Below are 15,713 nucleotides of genomic sequence, written 5' to 3'. Positions count from 1 at the left end.
TGGCGTACGTGATTTTGCGGTCTCGGAGTTGCCGTTTTAGGGGGTTGAATTGTCGACGGGCTTCCTGTACTCATGCCGTAACGTCTGGGTAGAGAGAGATGGCAGATCCCTCATATCGGAGTTCGCCTAGTTCCCCTGGCGAGTCTCAAGGCAGAGTCCCGGTAATTCAAGAGTTTCGCAATTATCGGCCGCGGTGGGGCACCCGGGGCAGGTCTCTGCCCCAAAGATCGGTGAGCTCTTTCTACCACAAAAATGTCTGAGAATGACTCACGGCCCAGCAAAGAGGTCAGAAGCTTTTCGATGAATTGATCTACATTAACCATCGAGGTTGATTCCAGAAGTCTCATTATGCGTAAATTGCTGCAGCGTGAACGGGCCTCTAAATTTTCGGTCTCATCTTGTAGCTCCATAATGGTTTTGGCCATTTGCCGCTGTGCCTGGTCCATTTCAGTTTGTGCCTCTTCAACCTCCGTGATCCGCCTCTCCGCCAAGTCTGTGCGTTCCGCTTGTTTGTCGAGCCTCTCCGTCATCCTGTCCATACGCTAGACCAGGGAGTCGATTTTCCCTTCCATTGACATCAGGCTTTTTTGTATAGTGGCAAACATTTGCTTCACATCTCCAATCTCCCCCTCCAGGGCGTTCGCTCTACTGTCTGCGGATCAAGCCCGATCCGTTTCCTTATGCCTGGTGGCTTTAGCGTCAAATGGCAGTTTAGTGTGCGTTTTGTCCACCCTGCCCATGTTGCCGGATGAAGCTCCCACAAGGTGACAAATTGCATCCCAGGCAGTGGGGCAGTAGCAGTCACAGGGTTGGTGAAGTCCCAATCACGCCCTATCCGTTAGTAAAAAAGGCCAGCTACGATACCTTTCTCCCGTGTGCAGTGTTTACAGAGCGCTCAAGGCCTCCCCACCATCAAAGTCCTGGGCTAGAGGTGGTAGCGTGAGGGTCAGACGTGCGGACTCTGGTCATTCTTATGACCCCCCCAGGGTGCGTGTCCGACTCCCAAATCTTCTCGCATCTGCAGGCAGCGGCCAAACAATGAGCTGAAAAGAGCGGGGGCTCGTAGTCACCTCCACGTCAGGGGAGCAGGCCCAGCAGTCCAGGAGGATGCCTTCCCCAGCGCTGCCAACTAGGCGTCACGCAAGCGGAGGTATCACTGTTCCACCACCGCAGAGAAATGCTCCACTTTGTGCCCAGGGGTCACACAGCCGGCAGAAAGGCCAAGAACCAGGCGTCTAGTCAGTCCAGCAGGCCAACGTCAGAGGGTACTGCACACAGCTCCACCCGAGGCAGCAGCACCATGCTCCAGGACTTCCCCCGTAACCCGCACCTCCGGGAGATCCCAGATTCTACGGCCGTCCAAGGAGCACTTGCGGTGAGGCCACATACACAGGAGTCAGGCTGCGCGCCAGGAGAGGGAATGCAGCCGCAATCCGTCCGCTCTATGCTGTATTGCACCCTGCAGCTTGCGGGGACCAGGCTCCACCAGCTCCTCAGTACCTACTGCACAGCAGTTCTCAACATCGACCAGTTGCGCCCATCGCTCCTCGATTCCAAACCAGGTGCAACGCTATTTTCAGGCAGGCAGTCAGGTCTCGAGCTCCGGGGCGCAAGCAAGTCCTTAATGAGGGGCCGCAAGGCACGTGATCGTCGTCATTCACTCCACTGGTCGTTGTGGGACCACTGCGTGCGAGGGCAAGGCCCAGCCAGTTTCAAAGCACCTACCCCGCAGCGGGTCTCAATGCGGAGCAGGTGCGGCGGTCATTCCTTAATTCCAATGTAGGAGCAGCGCTGTTTCCGGGCAGGCAGCCAGGTCTCGAGCTCCGGGCTATAGGCAGGTCTTCAGCACTGAGCCGCGAGGCGCGCGACCGCCGCCACCCACTTCACTCCGAGTTAAGGCCTCGGCTCTTGTTTCCGCCCGTGCCGCCGCTCTAGCGGGCCTCAATCGCGGAGATCTGTAGTGTGGTCACCGAGGAGCAATTCCCCTCCATTGCAGTCTAATATTGCGTGTTAGTTAACAGGATAGCTCTTATATGGCGCCGATGGCTCGCAGAGCTTCTCTACTACACTGCCATCTTGCTTCGCGGCAAGCTCTGCCCCCCTACCAAAACAAACCCTTATTAGCAATATTTGGATAATGAAAGACTGGAGAAAAAACAATGTTCTAACCTATACCATGCAGTTTGCGTGAAGTTCTTTAATGACAGCTCATAGGTCGCTATGCTATTTTAGGATTGTAACGTATGAGCAAGTAAGAGTGACCTGCTGAGCTATTCACATAAAATTCAGATGTGTGATCTGCATGTTCCACATTCTTTGCAGCAGGTATATTAACCCTCTGCGCTACTTTATGGCGAGTCAAAACTGCCACTAGACAAAACTCCAATCTCTCCAGGAGGAAAATTAATAAGAGTTATGACATTTTTATTCTTGCCTGGCATTCAAGGAACTCTGTTGAAGCTGCTTTTAAAGCAATCAGTTAATTTCAAACAACGCCCACCAAGATCAGCGCCAGGTGCAGCTGCACCAGTCACACCGCCCTAAATCAGTCCTTGTTCATCATAATCAATAGGCTCTGGCTGTTCCTTAAAATTCAGTAGAGGCTCACCACTGAGACTGCCTCGCCCTATATGCTGTGCCAAACAGGCCCGGTCATTTAGAATGGAAAGCTAGGCTGGGGCCTGAAGCCCCACTCGTGCATGGGACCAGCAGCAGAAATTCAAAGTCAGGCTAGCTGCACTGGGCATTTGAGGCCAAAACCTGCATGGAAAGGTTTCGTAGAGCATATAAAGCAATATTTGTGCTTGGAGCAGGCCACCACTGGGTATATGGCTCCCATCTTCACATGGGGAGGGGGTAACTGGTATTGAAGTTATATTTATTGCACAATGGGGGATATAGTGACCATTGGGAAGTTTAGGAGTAAGAATTTGAGGAGCAGCAAATTGGTTTCTGCGAGAAAAAGTAAGTCTCGGTAGGCTGTATGGGGCAGCTGTTGAAACACCTGGAGGAATGCAAGGTGCACTGGGCAGATACATCAGAACACCAAACTAGCATTTAAGGCTGCCTTGCACAAGGGGCCTAATTGGGTATCTGGTACTATATGGGTGTATGGGAAGGCTGCACTGGTTGGGCTTTGAAATCATAGCTGTGTGAGATGAAACTGTATTGTGAATTTGGTTCTAAACAAAGGGGAAGTAGGAGGAAGCAATGCACATTCGAGCGAGTATCCCAGCACAAGGCGTCTGTGCTCTGCATGCGTTGAGGAGCAAGTCACTCATTTCGGGCTGTGTCTAAACATATGATGGGCATGCCTTGGCATATCAGGATGGGCCTGGGCAGCATTTGATGTACGCTTCGGCATTTGAGGCTGTGTGGAGATTTTGGTGCTTTGCGCCAGTTTGTGGTTGAATCTCGGCATCTGGAATGGCGGCTGGAAATGTGGGGCTGTAGCCAGACATTAGGTGTTGTGCTTGGGCATTTTATGTTTATTTGAGGCTGTAAGTAGGCATTTGAAACCGTGTCCTGGCTGTTACATGGTTGTGCCTGGTCATTGGAGGCTATAATTGGGCTGATGTCCATCATATGATTAAAGTGGTGGTTTCTTCTCTGTATACGTTCATCATTTTTAGTAACATTTTTTTTTTATTTATTAGCCTTACACGTATTCCAGTTTAACTTTAGTGATGTCACACCCTGCAAGCCCGTCAAAGCCAAACTTAAGGCAACATAGTTTCCTGTGCTCATGGTCATTTTTTTGGATTGACATCTCAATACATTTGTATAAAGTACCAGCACCAAGGTATGGCTGATGCCCTGTAGGAAGCTTGTTCAAGAGGATCGGGGCTCTAACACCAGACAGCTTTGGTTATACTCACCAGCTCTGTTGCCAAGATGAATTATTTTTCACTTTTCTGTCATTTAACCTATCTTCCTAGCTATGACCCAAAAACATAAGAATTAAAGTGCATGACGCAGACCTCTGTGATTACCGGGATAAAGCACATTGTCAGAGGGATTGACCCCTCTTCTGGCATGAAATTACCTATAGTCACATACCTTCCCCAGAGCTAAAGATAATTTTTTTTTTTAAAGACAGGCAGATTAGTATGGGAAAAGTGGAGTACTTGGACCAATGAGCATGGTATGCAGAGACCAAGTTGGATTAAGTGTGAAACCGTAGAGCAGGGTAGATCTAGGGATTACAGCTTGAGAAATGATCACATCCGCCTAACTGGAGGCAAGCTAATGACTGACTTGGTAAAAATCTGCCTAATCTTAAGAAGTTCGATGCAGAGAAAGGAGCAAGAAAAGGAGTGTCTGACCAGTTTCAGTCTAACGATGGGCAGCGTCCTATAGCTGTAACCTGTAAAACGTCAGTGGAATCTTATCGACTCGTGTGCTCCCCTGGCAGAGCCGATCGAATGAAAGCATCACTGACCGTCATTCTGCATCCAATGTGTGAACATTCATTTTTAAGTTAAAGCTGCTTGAGAGGATGGGTGACCGAGTCCGCCTTAATGGTATTCAGACTTGTAACCTGCAGAACACTGTATATCTTAGCAACAAGATTTCAACTCACTGAACCATCCTGCCAACAATCATTTCTATAGCAGCCGGATTACCAACATGTAGCAGGCAGTTATTAGAATTATAGGATTTACATACATTTATTTCTGTGTTGTGGAAGAATTACTGTGAGCCCATACTGGTATGGTTCGCGCACTATTCAGATGGAGCTAGAAATTATTATGTTCAGTTCAATCCTTTCTGATTAATGTACTTCAAAAGGCATTTGCTAATAATTTATTCTTTTGACTTAGAAACCGTGCATTTATTAAGTATAAATTATTGCTTCTTTAAAGAGTTAAAGTGAATAATATGAAAGACAGCAAATATTGGATTGAATATACGAGTGCAGTAAAGTTGACAAAGCGAGGGACGTGACTAAGCAACTTGGTGGGGAAGATGGACTTTGAGGCAGCTGCTGCAGGACCCTCGATGGCTCCCTCAGTGCGGCGTTCAAACCAGGAGAACATGACCCCTACTCGATACGAATGAGACCAGGGAGTTAGGCTGATAATTGAAAGCATACTCTGCCACTGTGGATGCATTCAAAAGGCCTAGACCAAGGACTGAAACAGAACAACAACATGGTGGCCAATAGTGCTCATAGAAGTTGAGGCTGAATGGGTTGCCATCTCCCCATCATAAAAAGGCTTAAGCATGGAACTCTGGATACTTGTCCGCAGAAACCATTACCTGTGAGCTCCAGGGACCAGGGAAACAGGGACTGAACAAAGAGGTGGGTTGGAGAGAGCAGGCTCAGTGCTTCCAGGACCATATTGGAACCAGAAGGTCAGTGGAAAAAGGGGGTGCTGTCCAGAGCCCGATATCTGAGGCTGCTTGCATGCAGAGACATGCAGAAGCTTCAGATTGCTCTTCCTGCTGTTGCACTGACAAAGAGGTCCTACAACTGGGGATTAGGTACATGTGGCATAGGCACCAGCAGGGACCTCTGAGGGGAGACGACTGCTCAAGAGAACTGCACCATGGGCATCATGAAGCCCAATATAAAAATGTACAAACAGAGAAAAGAAGAAGTGAGATCAGAGTGACCTTGGTGCCTACAAATACTGTAGGAGCTGGACAACCTTCCATCCTCGAGATACAAAAAGGAGCCGTGCTCAATCCAGAGAAGAGATTAACACTGTTCACAATCAAATAGAATGGTACTGCTAAGAACATGGTCAGAATAGATCAAAGAAGGGAGGGGGATGCATCAATAGTAAACACATTTGTGCCAGATCTACAAGCAGAGAACCAGATCAACAAGTATCTCTTGCCTGCATCTGGGACAAAAAAGTTTCAAAGAGCTGTGAGAAGTGAAGAGAATCAATGGTGACTGAAAAACAAAGTTAAAAAATGCATCCTAATTCTACATAGGCCCCCAGAACCACACCCATCAAGTTACATACATTCTTTGAATTTATGAAGAAGAAATTATGGGCTCTAGACTTAAAAAACATGATCTACCCAGTTGAAGTGCGCCTGCACAAAAGGCAACTGAGTGGGAAGGGTTGAATGTGGTCATTAGAGAGGAACGCAAGTACAAAATGGAGGGTACCAGGCTTTGTTTAGAGTAGACTGTCTCCAAACATGAAAGCAACCTAACGCCATTAGACAAAAAACGAATACAGAAATGATTCAGGCTGTATTAGAGATTACATGCAGGTTGGGAGAGGCAATGGGTACTCCTGAAAAATGTATCCATGTGGAACACCGTCAATGACTATGCAGGGACAGAGATAAATCTGACTGGATACTTGCTTGGATGTTCCAGAGAGACCAGACTGAACACACACACTATCAATGGAAGGGGACAACATCATCTAATTAAGCTCTTAAAAACAGAGGCTTCCCCAAACTCGTATACCCTGTTTGAAGTGAAGCCTTTATAATTTCTTCCACAAAAGAGAGCCAAGCCAGTTCTGCACCGTTTTATTCCCAGTTAACCAGGATTGTAAAGGCATGTAGGGTTTGTGCTTTTCCTCAGAGTGAACTAAGAAAATAACCATAACTTGTCAAAATGTAGCTTTTTATAACAAATTGGAAAAGGGGATGTGCAAGAAAATTGGTGTTTTTGTTTTCTAAACAGGACACCAACGAATGTTTTTGCTGTGCTAATGGCACTCTTCTCAGCAACATACACAGTTGTGAAAAAGAGAAAAATTTTAGCAACCCCCCCCCCTCCAACTCCCGATAGTCTTTCTGCCTGGAAGGTTCACGTGAAATCTTTCTACACCAAGGGGCAGAAAGTCCACTAGGCACCAGGGTTTGGTATTCAAAAAAGGAGTGTGTAAGGTGACAAACAGTATTGAAATCGGGCCCCTGTTTCCCCCTCCCTGTCTGCCTATCCTTATGTAAAAAATACACCCAAAGATATCCAAATCCATTCTCTCATGCCATGGGAGATAGCAGCTATATTTTGGTTCTGGATTCCAAGGGATGTGGAGCAGAAAATCTGCATTAGGCCATAAAGAGTACAGAGTGGGACTGATGCTGGAGTGGGAAAACACCCCTCCCCATTCCTTTATTCTAAAAGCATTTCACTGGTGGCTAGTTGACTTTCTGCCACTCTAGTGTTGGAAGAATGTGGAAACCCACAACTGCCCCCTCCAGGGAAGAAGACGACATTTCTTGAACCTGGATATAGTGGGGTGGCCTGAAGCCAGGACTTGGTGGACCACCACCTCTTTCCTTTTATTTTTGAATTAGTCCATCATTGGAGTATAGTGGGCTTTCTTTCACCCTAGAGACAGATGTATGATTGTATTTATGTAGCGCGTACTACCACAGAGAAGGCATTGATGTGCTTTTCAGAAAGTATCCCGCTACTCCGGCCCCAAAATGGATTAGTGGTGGATTAGTATAGGGAAATATAGGTTGTTAATTAGAGCGCTGGCCATGAGAGTCTGTTAGTTGGATTTAACAGGACAGAGGGAAGAAGAGTCTAGAAAGTGTTATTTGGAAGATCATAAGAGTAAAAGTGGATTGGAAAATGCCAAAGGAGGTATAGAGGAGAGAAGAGTCTAGAAAGGGCCAATCTGGGAAATCATAGTAGTAAAAACGAGGTTTGGGATGAGTCAAAGGAGAAGTAGAGGGAAGGCTTTAGATCCAGTGCAGTTTCAGAACCTCATTCTATCAGACTAGAAATAACCTTAGGTTTCTCAGCTTTTTAAAGACTTAAGGCATAAGCGATGGTAGGTAGCAGTTTGCCTTTAGAAGCGCTTGTGACTGTGAGCCCTGAGTAGATTTTTTGGAATGGAGAAAACTCAAGTGGAGCTGTGTGTTATTGTATTGGTGAGTTTTGATGGTGTTGCCAGTCAGCAGGTTTCCCAGGGACTTTATGAAGGGGTTGGAAATGACCAGGGGACGCACTGGAATCCTGAGGGGTGCCACAGCTGTAGCAATCTTCAGGGACCTGGAGAAGCCCATGTGAATGAACTGATGTTAGTTGAATCGGTAGGGTGAGATGCATTATGCATGTAGGCATGAAGGCCTTAACATAGTCATTAAATGCAAAGTCGGAATAGTGCATCAAACATTTGGTACACACTGTTCTTTTTACAGGTTAAAATAATTAGCAGATGTGCCTTTAGAAATCTTCAGATTGATAGTCATACAGTAAAGTAGTGAAAATGCTCAACCATTTACATTATGTATAATATTGTTGTGGGGCCCTTTTGAGGCCCAATACTGTTTCCTTTGGGTTTATCTGAATTGTGAAAAAATTGATATGCCTATCAACTTTATCCACGGCTCAAAGTATTTTTAAATTATAACGTAAGAATCGCACAATGAGATCAAAGATGAAAACATAACATTGTTACCAGTCAGTAAGGTTTTAAAAATTGAAGTTCTTTGAAAATATTAGAAAATGTAACACATAAAGCAGGCTATTACCATAAAATCACAATTTCCGAGTCACTGAAACAAATTACCTTTGAGTAAACTTCAAATAAGGCGTGTAGTCTATCACAGCGGGAAAGCTTCCATCCAAAACTTCTCCTTTCAGGCAGAAACTAGCATAGAAAAATGATAAATTAAAAGAAAAAGCAGCAACAGTGAGACACGGTATGAATAAATAACTAATATAATGTAGTAGAGGCATAGCTTGCTTACTGCCATTAAGTACGAGGAAGAGTCTGGGGAAAAGAGGAAGCAAAAAAGTTTATAAGAAGGAAAAAAAGTAAGGTCCAAGGACCAATATAAATGCATCATTAAAGAAGAATGTAAAGGAAAAAGAACAAAGCTAAAGAGATGCTCAGACCAAAAGGGTGCTCGGAATGAGAAAAAGGAGTACGATATGTAAAGAAAACATATGAACGGGAAAGAAAGATCAAAGAAGGAAATGTGCAAACTAAAGCCAAAAAATTAATGAAGAGAGGGCAAATAAGTGACAGCTATAGGATATGAAACATAATGAAATCAAGCAAAGGCGACCAATGTCAACAATATGAGTTAAATTCTTTGCATGGAAGTGAATCAAGTCACAAGTGATCTAATCATTAATTCGAATTACAAAGTGCATGTTCATGTGTTAACAAACATGCCTCATCAATGCACGGAAACATTGTACCCGTCTAGCAACAACTCTGGGAGTAGATTACATAATGAATAGTTGACTATTGCATAAAATATTCTTAGAATTGGTTAGATGTTTCATTTTCCCTAGTGTAGTGTCAGTCCATTGCCTTCAAATATCGATTTCAGCCTGCTTTTTCTTTTTTTGTGCAACTTATTTATCGAAAGTTTAACAAAGTACAAAACCAGGTATGCAACCAGAAAAGGCATAAGGATATAACGTGTGGCACAGAGTGCCACCCTTCATTGTATAGAATAAAGGAGGAGAAAACAGGGTGGGGAACAGGGGAAATCCAACAGTAATCAAGAGTAAGGTAGAATTGAAAAGACGGTGCACATATGCAGCGCAGAATGGGTGCGTAGTCGTCCCCCTCCGATTATCATAGGCGAAGCAGGGCCATATACTCAGGGGGATGGAAACTGATTACCATGCATAGACCCTCACGGGCGACAGGGTGGCACTAGTAGTGATAAGTAGTGGGAAAGTGTGGGGAATGGCAGAGGGTGGGAAGGGAGGAAGGCGGCCAAATAGGGGTCAGATGTGTTCGGAACGGCAGCAGAGAAGCAAACAGTGTCCAGGAACCGGCAGATGCCATTCGGGGTACGATGCCAGGGGCAAAATTCAGCATACAGTGCCAGTGTGTCGCAGGCTCAGGCGGGGCTTAGGGAAGAGAATCCAACACTCCAGACATGAAAGGGCACCAGACCGCCTCAAAAATATGTCATTGGTTATTCATAGCATATGCGATTTTCTCATATCCTGCTATGCAATATAATTCCAGGAGCCATGCAGTCAACAGGGGGAGAGAGGGCAGCTCCCAGTGGCATAAGATGCAGAATTTGGCTGTCATATGGGATGTGGCTAGCCATCAGTGGTCATGCGAGGTCGTGCTGGGGAGGTCCGAGAAATCATGGAGAAGGTCCAGGTTTGGCGGAGGAATTATTAGGACGAGACTGTATTGTTGGAGGTGCTTCCGAAGTGGGACCAGTATGGGGCTAGAGCAGTACAAGGCCACAGGACAAGAAGCAGATCACAGAGGGTGGTGGAGAACCACCAGCACAAGTCTTGGGGTAAGAGTTAGGCTCTATGGAGCTTCTGTGGTGTCCACTACCAGTCCTGCAATATTTTAAAGTAAAGGAATTTCAGATTGTGCTCTATAAGGGCCCAATCATGATATAAATAGCATTGAGGCCCAGTCTTCCAGGAAGCTTGCTTTCTACAGGAAAGGTTGCCATAGAAGTCTAGTGGTTGAGAGGGACAGAAGAGTTTAGCCCGCTTTTTCACTAGGTTGCAAAAGATCCCATACATTGCAAGAGGGTACGTCCTAGCACTAAGACTCCTCAGGTCTAGGAAGTCATCATGGAATGTATACTTCATCAATTTAGGAGCAGCACTAAGGTTCTTACAAAGAGCATACATGTAGTGGTCATATTGTGTATGCCACAATGACTCACCATCAGCGAGCAAAAGGTCCTATATTTAGAGCCTGGATAAAGTAATATTCTAAATAATTTTTTTACTATCATTAGAGGGAGATCGGAGAAAAGTTCAAAACCTTGAAGTCAATGTTCAGTCTTTGGGTTACAGTTCATCTAACTTTACTAGAGTGATCTAATGTTTTGCATGGCCTTATTGTATGCTCTCTTGCCTATAATAATGAATTAATAGACACAAACTCCGAAAATAAATGTGGAGGAAATTATGGTATTGCACACCCAAAAAGTAGGCCATTTAAAGTATGGGTGTGAAAGGAGACCGATAGAAATATTACATGAATGAGAGATTAAAATAGGATTGCCCCATTATCAGTAGACACTGAAGCTTCCTCTTGATGGATAAGATCTGCAAGCATTTCATATCGCTGCTAGATCAAAGTAAGGTCAAAGACGTCATCCAGAGTACAAAGGTCAATTGATATTCAGGGTTTCGTGGGCCATAATGAGTTGAAACAGGGTGTCAAAGTTTGAGTAAAAACACATTAGAGGAGTAATGTAGACCTCATATTCTTGCTCTTGCTATTCGCGCTCTGCAGCTACTGAGGTCTCTTCTCTCATACAAGAGGAAACATTCTGTATCAGTACCCAAGCAATACTGATATTAAGAAAAAAGTACTTATTTTTTCCTGTAATTGATACACAAAGACATTATCTGTGTAAGGTTTCACTATGACCAGGAGCAATTCTGCCCTGTTACAACTTCACTGCAGCCTGATCTGGCTTGGACAGCGAACCCAGTGGGTACTGAGGCAGAAATGAGTTAGCACACCTACTCATGCCATGCATGAGAAATAAATAGGAGTTTTGGAAACTTCCAGATCCCTACACCACTGGCCCTGAAGTATGAGGAAACTCATCTAATGAAGATTCAGCACACTGAATCTTTTCCTACAGTGCTCTGTGGCATCCTACCTATATGCAGTGTAAAGGGTACCCCCTGCTATATATACAAGATCGTAGAGCAGCCAAAATAACAGTAATGTACACAAAACCGTGGCAACTTCTTACTTTCTATAAAGTTTCTTTACTCATTTTAGGGCCCAGAAAACATGAATCTGGTATTAGTTTACTTTTTTTTTGAGTATCAACATTAAAAAGTTTATAAAAACAGACTAATGGAATATTGCTGTATTGCAACTGTGCATTTAGACATTACTACAGAAAACAATGGTACAGTCTTCACTCCAGTCATACATTCATATCATCCTTACAATGACAGCAGAAGATACCCAACAATAATGGTACTTGATTTTAATTTATTTATATTATTTTTCAATCATGCAGCATGATTATTCATCAATTGATTTTATGTTGTGACTTATTAGGTGGTCACCGATTTTCTGGCGGATAGACTAGCGTGCCCGGGGAAGGGGGCCCAGTAGCTTTGGCTGGCATGTTTCTGAATAACACTACATAGAGAATACACCCCCCCCCCCTACCGTTTAAAGGGGGCCACCATTTTCTGAAGCGAATCTCGGATATCCGTGCCCGGGCAGATGATCCACCCCGAGGAATTCCTTTTTGGAGCCGCGAGCCCATGTGATTTGCATTTCTGTATAAGCCTCTTCATTGAATTTACACATACCAGTGTGATATAGTGGTATTGCAGTTGTGTCAAGTGGGCTGACACAACCTATAGTCTAGGTCATTCTACTTTCGGACCTGACAATTTTGAACAATTGGATACCTATCAGATTTTCCAATGGATGTGCCTGCCCTGATGAAGGCGTTGAGTCTCCGAAACGCCCATAGATAGATGACACAGGACAATTATGAATACGAGCCACAGTTGGGATATCTATAAAGAGCATCGACTCAAATAAGTCTATTGTAAAGACACTGATTTAAAGCATTGGGTCATTTATATGCATAACATCAATAAATGAATTATAATGGAAGTACATTTATTATTAGGTTTCTTCTGTTGTCATTGTAAGGATGATCTGAATGTATGATTTTATGACTGGAGTGAAGCCTGTACCAATGTTTTCTGTTGTAGTAATGTCTAAATTCGAAGTTGCAAAACAACAATATTCCCTTTGTCTGCATTTTTATAAACTTGTTAATGATTGTCAATAAAAATGTGAAATCATACCAGTTTCATGTTTTCTGGGCCTTGAAATGAGTGAAGAAACGGTCTAGAAAGAAAGGAGTAATGTACAGAAAAACTCTGCAACTTGCCTGGTATATGCTGTCCACTAATTAAAGTGGGCACCTTGCACCAGTCCAAACGACCCTTATTGATGATTAGGTTAAAGACAACCTTTATTGAAAGCTATCCTAGTGGTAGCTATGGAGAGTAGCCTTCAGGCTAAGTCTAAGGAATGTAAAGCAGCTTGTTTTACCAGATCAGAACATCTTGAATGACCAAATGAAAGGAGAACCACACAAGATATATATAAAATATATGCATTTATTACTAAACACTCTACTAACCTCTTTGAGATTAGAGCACAAAGCACACAATATTAAATCAATAGAACGACAGTAAATAGCACAATACACAGCGGGCTCCAGGGGGAGACCGAGCCATGTACTAAGAAAGTGGTATAACAACCACGACTTAACTAGACACTGTGCCTAGAGCACGTAGAATCGCTGGGACCATAAGGAACCACCCAAAGTAGTGACACAGGGTACCCACGGAGGACGGGTGCAGTGTGTGAACACAGGCGCAAGCTCCGTACAGCTCTATGGGAAAGTCACGGTTAGAATTTTAGAGTTTAAGGACACTTCAGAGAGGACTTCGAGCAAACCCTTTGGAACAAAGAAGGTTCTATGGCCAGCACCCTTGTGAGTACTGAGGTACCCGTGTTACCTATCCCAGAGGGGCCGGGTGCATAGGTGTCAAGTGGTGTCGGAAACCCTAGTCGTTTTCAATGGTGTGATGCGAGAAAGGGCTGCTGTCAGGAAGATGAAGTGTCCGGTGGAATTCAAGCCTGTATCCGAGGTGAGAACCTGAAAGCAGAGGGGTCAGAGTCTGGGTCACTTCAGGGTGACCAGGGGCACAATAGACTAATGCCCACTGATGTTGGGTGCTTCAGGTGTGATGATGGGATGCTCAACTCTGCAACCACGGGGACCAGGAGACGTCGACGAAGACCAAAGTCCAGAGGTGAGCTGTCCCACGAAGGATGTTGAGTGCTGGGGGTCAGTGTCTGGATCGAACACCAACAAGCCTTGGCAACTGCAACCCACGCAGGCAGAGGAAACCGCTCACGGTGAGGACCAGCAAGGTCCTGGGGACTCTCCAAGCAATGGAGTGTCAGGGCACATCTGGAGCAACCAGGAAAGCCCAAGGAAAGTCAGAGCCCTTCACAGGGACCCACAGGCCAACGGACCAGGGATCGCAAAGGGACCTCGAGCTGAATCACAAAATACCAGCCCACGGAACACTCGTGGAGTGTAGACCGTAAATTTTTGGTGGAAATACTGCTCGGGGTCAGGACTTCACGTAGCCCAAAGCACAGCCTCAGGGATTGTCAAAAAGCATATGCTGCTGCAAAAGTATATGGTGCACAGGGGTTCGGGTTGCACGGTTCCCACGAGGGATACGGGTCTCAGGATTGCGGAGATAACCGATAGGCCTCATGGATGCTCGGAAACCCACCTCCTATGTTGCAGAAATCTTTGGAGTCCTCAGGAGCTTGGGAGATGCAAACCGGTCAGATGCGTTAAAGGTGCCTGCCTTGCAGGGGAGTAACTCCTTTACTCCAAGGGAGATTCTTCAGTCAGCCAGCGTAGTGTAGATCGTCAAAGTACTTGGTTTCTGTAGCAGAGTTTAGTCCAGGTAAAATTTAAAGTCCTGTAGTCAGGGTTCCTACTTTATACCCAAGGAAGGGGTGGGAAAAACTCTGAGGAGCCACCTATGGGAGGGTCAGGACAGAGGGGTGGCTACACCCATGTCCTTTGTCAAGTTTCATGCCAGAGCAAGAGCAAATGGCTCCTGCAACTGTTTGAACTGGACTATGCACAGGGACACCAAATGTGCCCCCAGTGCAGACTTCAAACACTTAGAGTGCACCCACCCATCCCCAATACACTAAATCCTGTCTGGGGGGTGGTCACACCTGACTGTTTTGGTCAAAAAGAAAAAGTATGTAAAGTGAAATTTAAAACATCCCTGAGCTCCTCCCTCTCAGAGAGGGGGTTGTAGCCCCCAGAGGAACTAGGTTTTTCCTTTGGGAGGAGAATCCCAAATGATGATGCATGTCACCTTTGGTGAGTGAGGGATTTCGTCCTTAAAAGGGAATTGCCCATAGATTATTCTGTTGGGCGTAGTCATTGGCTCCGTTTCACTTTACATACTTTTTCTTTTTGACCAAAACAGTCAGTAGTGGTCTTTTCCACACTTTACAAATACTATTGTAGACCCCAGGATTTCATATTGTTGATTGTACTTGGGATTGGGGAACAAATCCTGTGTGGTCTTAAAAATCTTCCCTACGACCCTCTGGCTTTGAACCGTCTTTGGTTATAGGTGGTCTGTTGGAGGGAGGACCACCGGGGAGTCTGAGGGACTACTCCGGCACCTTCCTACCGCCAAGTTATAGCCGAGCGCCGCTGAGAAGCCTCCGAGGAGAGGTCCTTCTCCTATAATCGTACTAGTCCCAGTAACACCACCACACCGGACTCCGATCAGTTGCTTATCTTGGTTCTTTATATAAAAGGAGTACGTTTCAATATTTACAATGGGATCGAGTGATCCGGTAAGAGTCTCAATGTTCTTGGAGGGATAGGGTAGCGGGACAGTCTTGGTACCGGTCAGGTACGGGGAGGCTCTGCGCCAGACCTTGGGTGCTGGCCTCAGAGCGGCTCGGACGTGGAGAGCCGCGACGGCGTCTGCAGGGCTCAGGTGGTAGTTCCGCTTGGATCGAGCCACGACACAGTCAGCAGGGCTCCGGTAGTAGGTCCGCTTCGGTCGAGCCGCGACGAGGTCAGCTGGGCTCTGATGGTCTGTTGCAACAAGGTCGGGCCGCGACGGCGTCAGCAGGGCCCCAAGGGTTCGTGAAGGTCTTGTAAGCACGATGGAGCCGCGACATCGTCAGCAGGGCTCAGCAGGTAGTTTC

The 15,713-nt window shown here is 45.6% G+C and overlaps 1 protein-coding gene across 3 annotated transcripts in view; it reads right to left on the bottom strand.

The window, feature by feature from the left end:
- The window catches only part of RUNDC3B (RUN domain containing 3B), an 876,147-nt gene that overhangs the window by 389,821 nt on the left and 470,613 nt on the right, over positions 1-15,713 (bottom strand). For all 3 annotated transcript variants that reach the window (XM_085631311.1, XM_085631313.1, XM_085631312.1), the window contains exon 6: positions 8,505-8,585. In XM_085631311.1, coding sequence (XP_085487437.1) covers positions 8,505-8,585 — 81 coding nt within the window. The remainder of the gene's footprint in view (positions 1-8,504; positions 8,586-15,713) is intronic.

The sequence above is a fragment of the Triturus cristatus genome, chromosome 10, assembly GCF_964204655.1.
Source record: "Triturus cristatus chromosome 10, aTriCri1.1, whole genome shotgun sequence".
Classification (NCBI taxonomy): Eukaryota; Metazoa; Chordata; class Amphibia; order Caudata; family Salamandridae; genus Triturus; species Triturus cristatus.
Note: the sequence above shows the minus strand (reverse complement) of the source record. Positions and strands in the feature narration are given on the sequence as shown.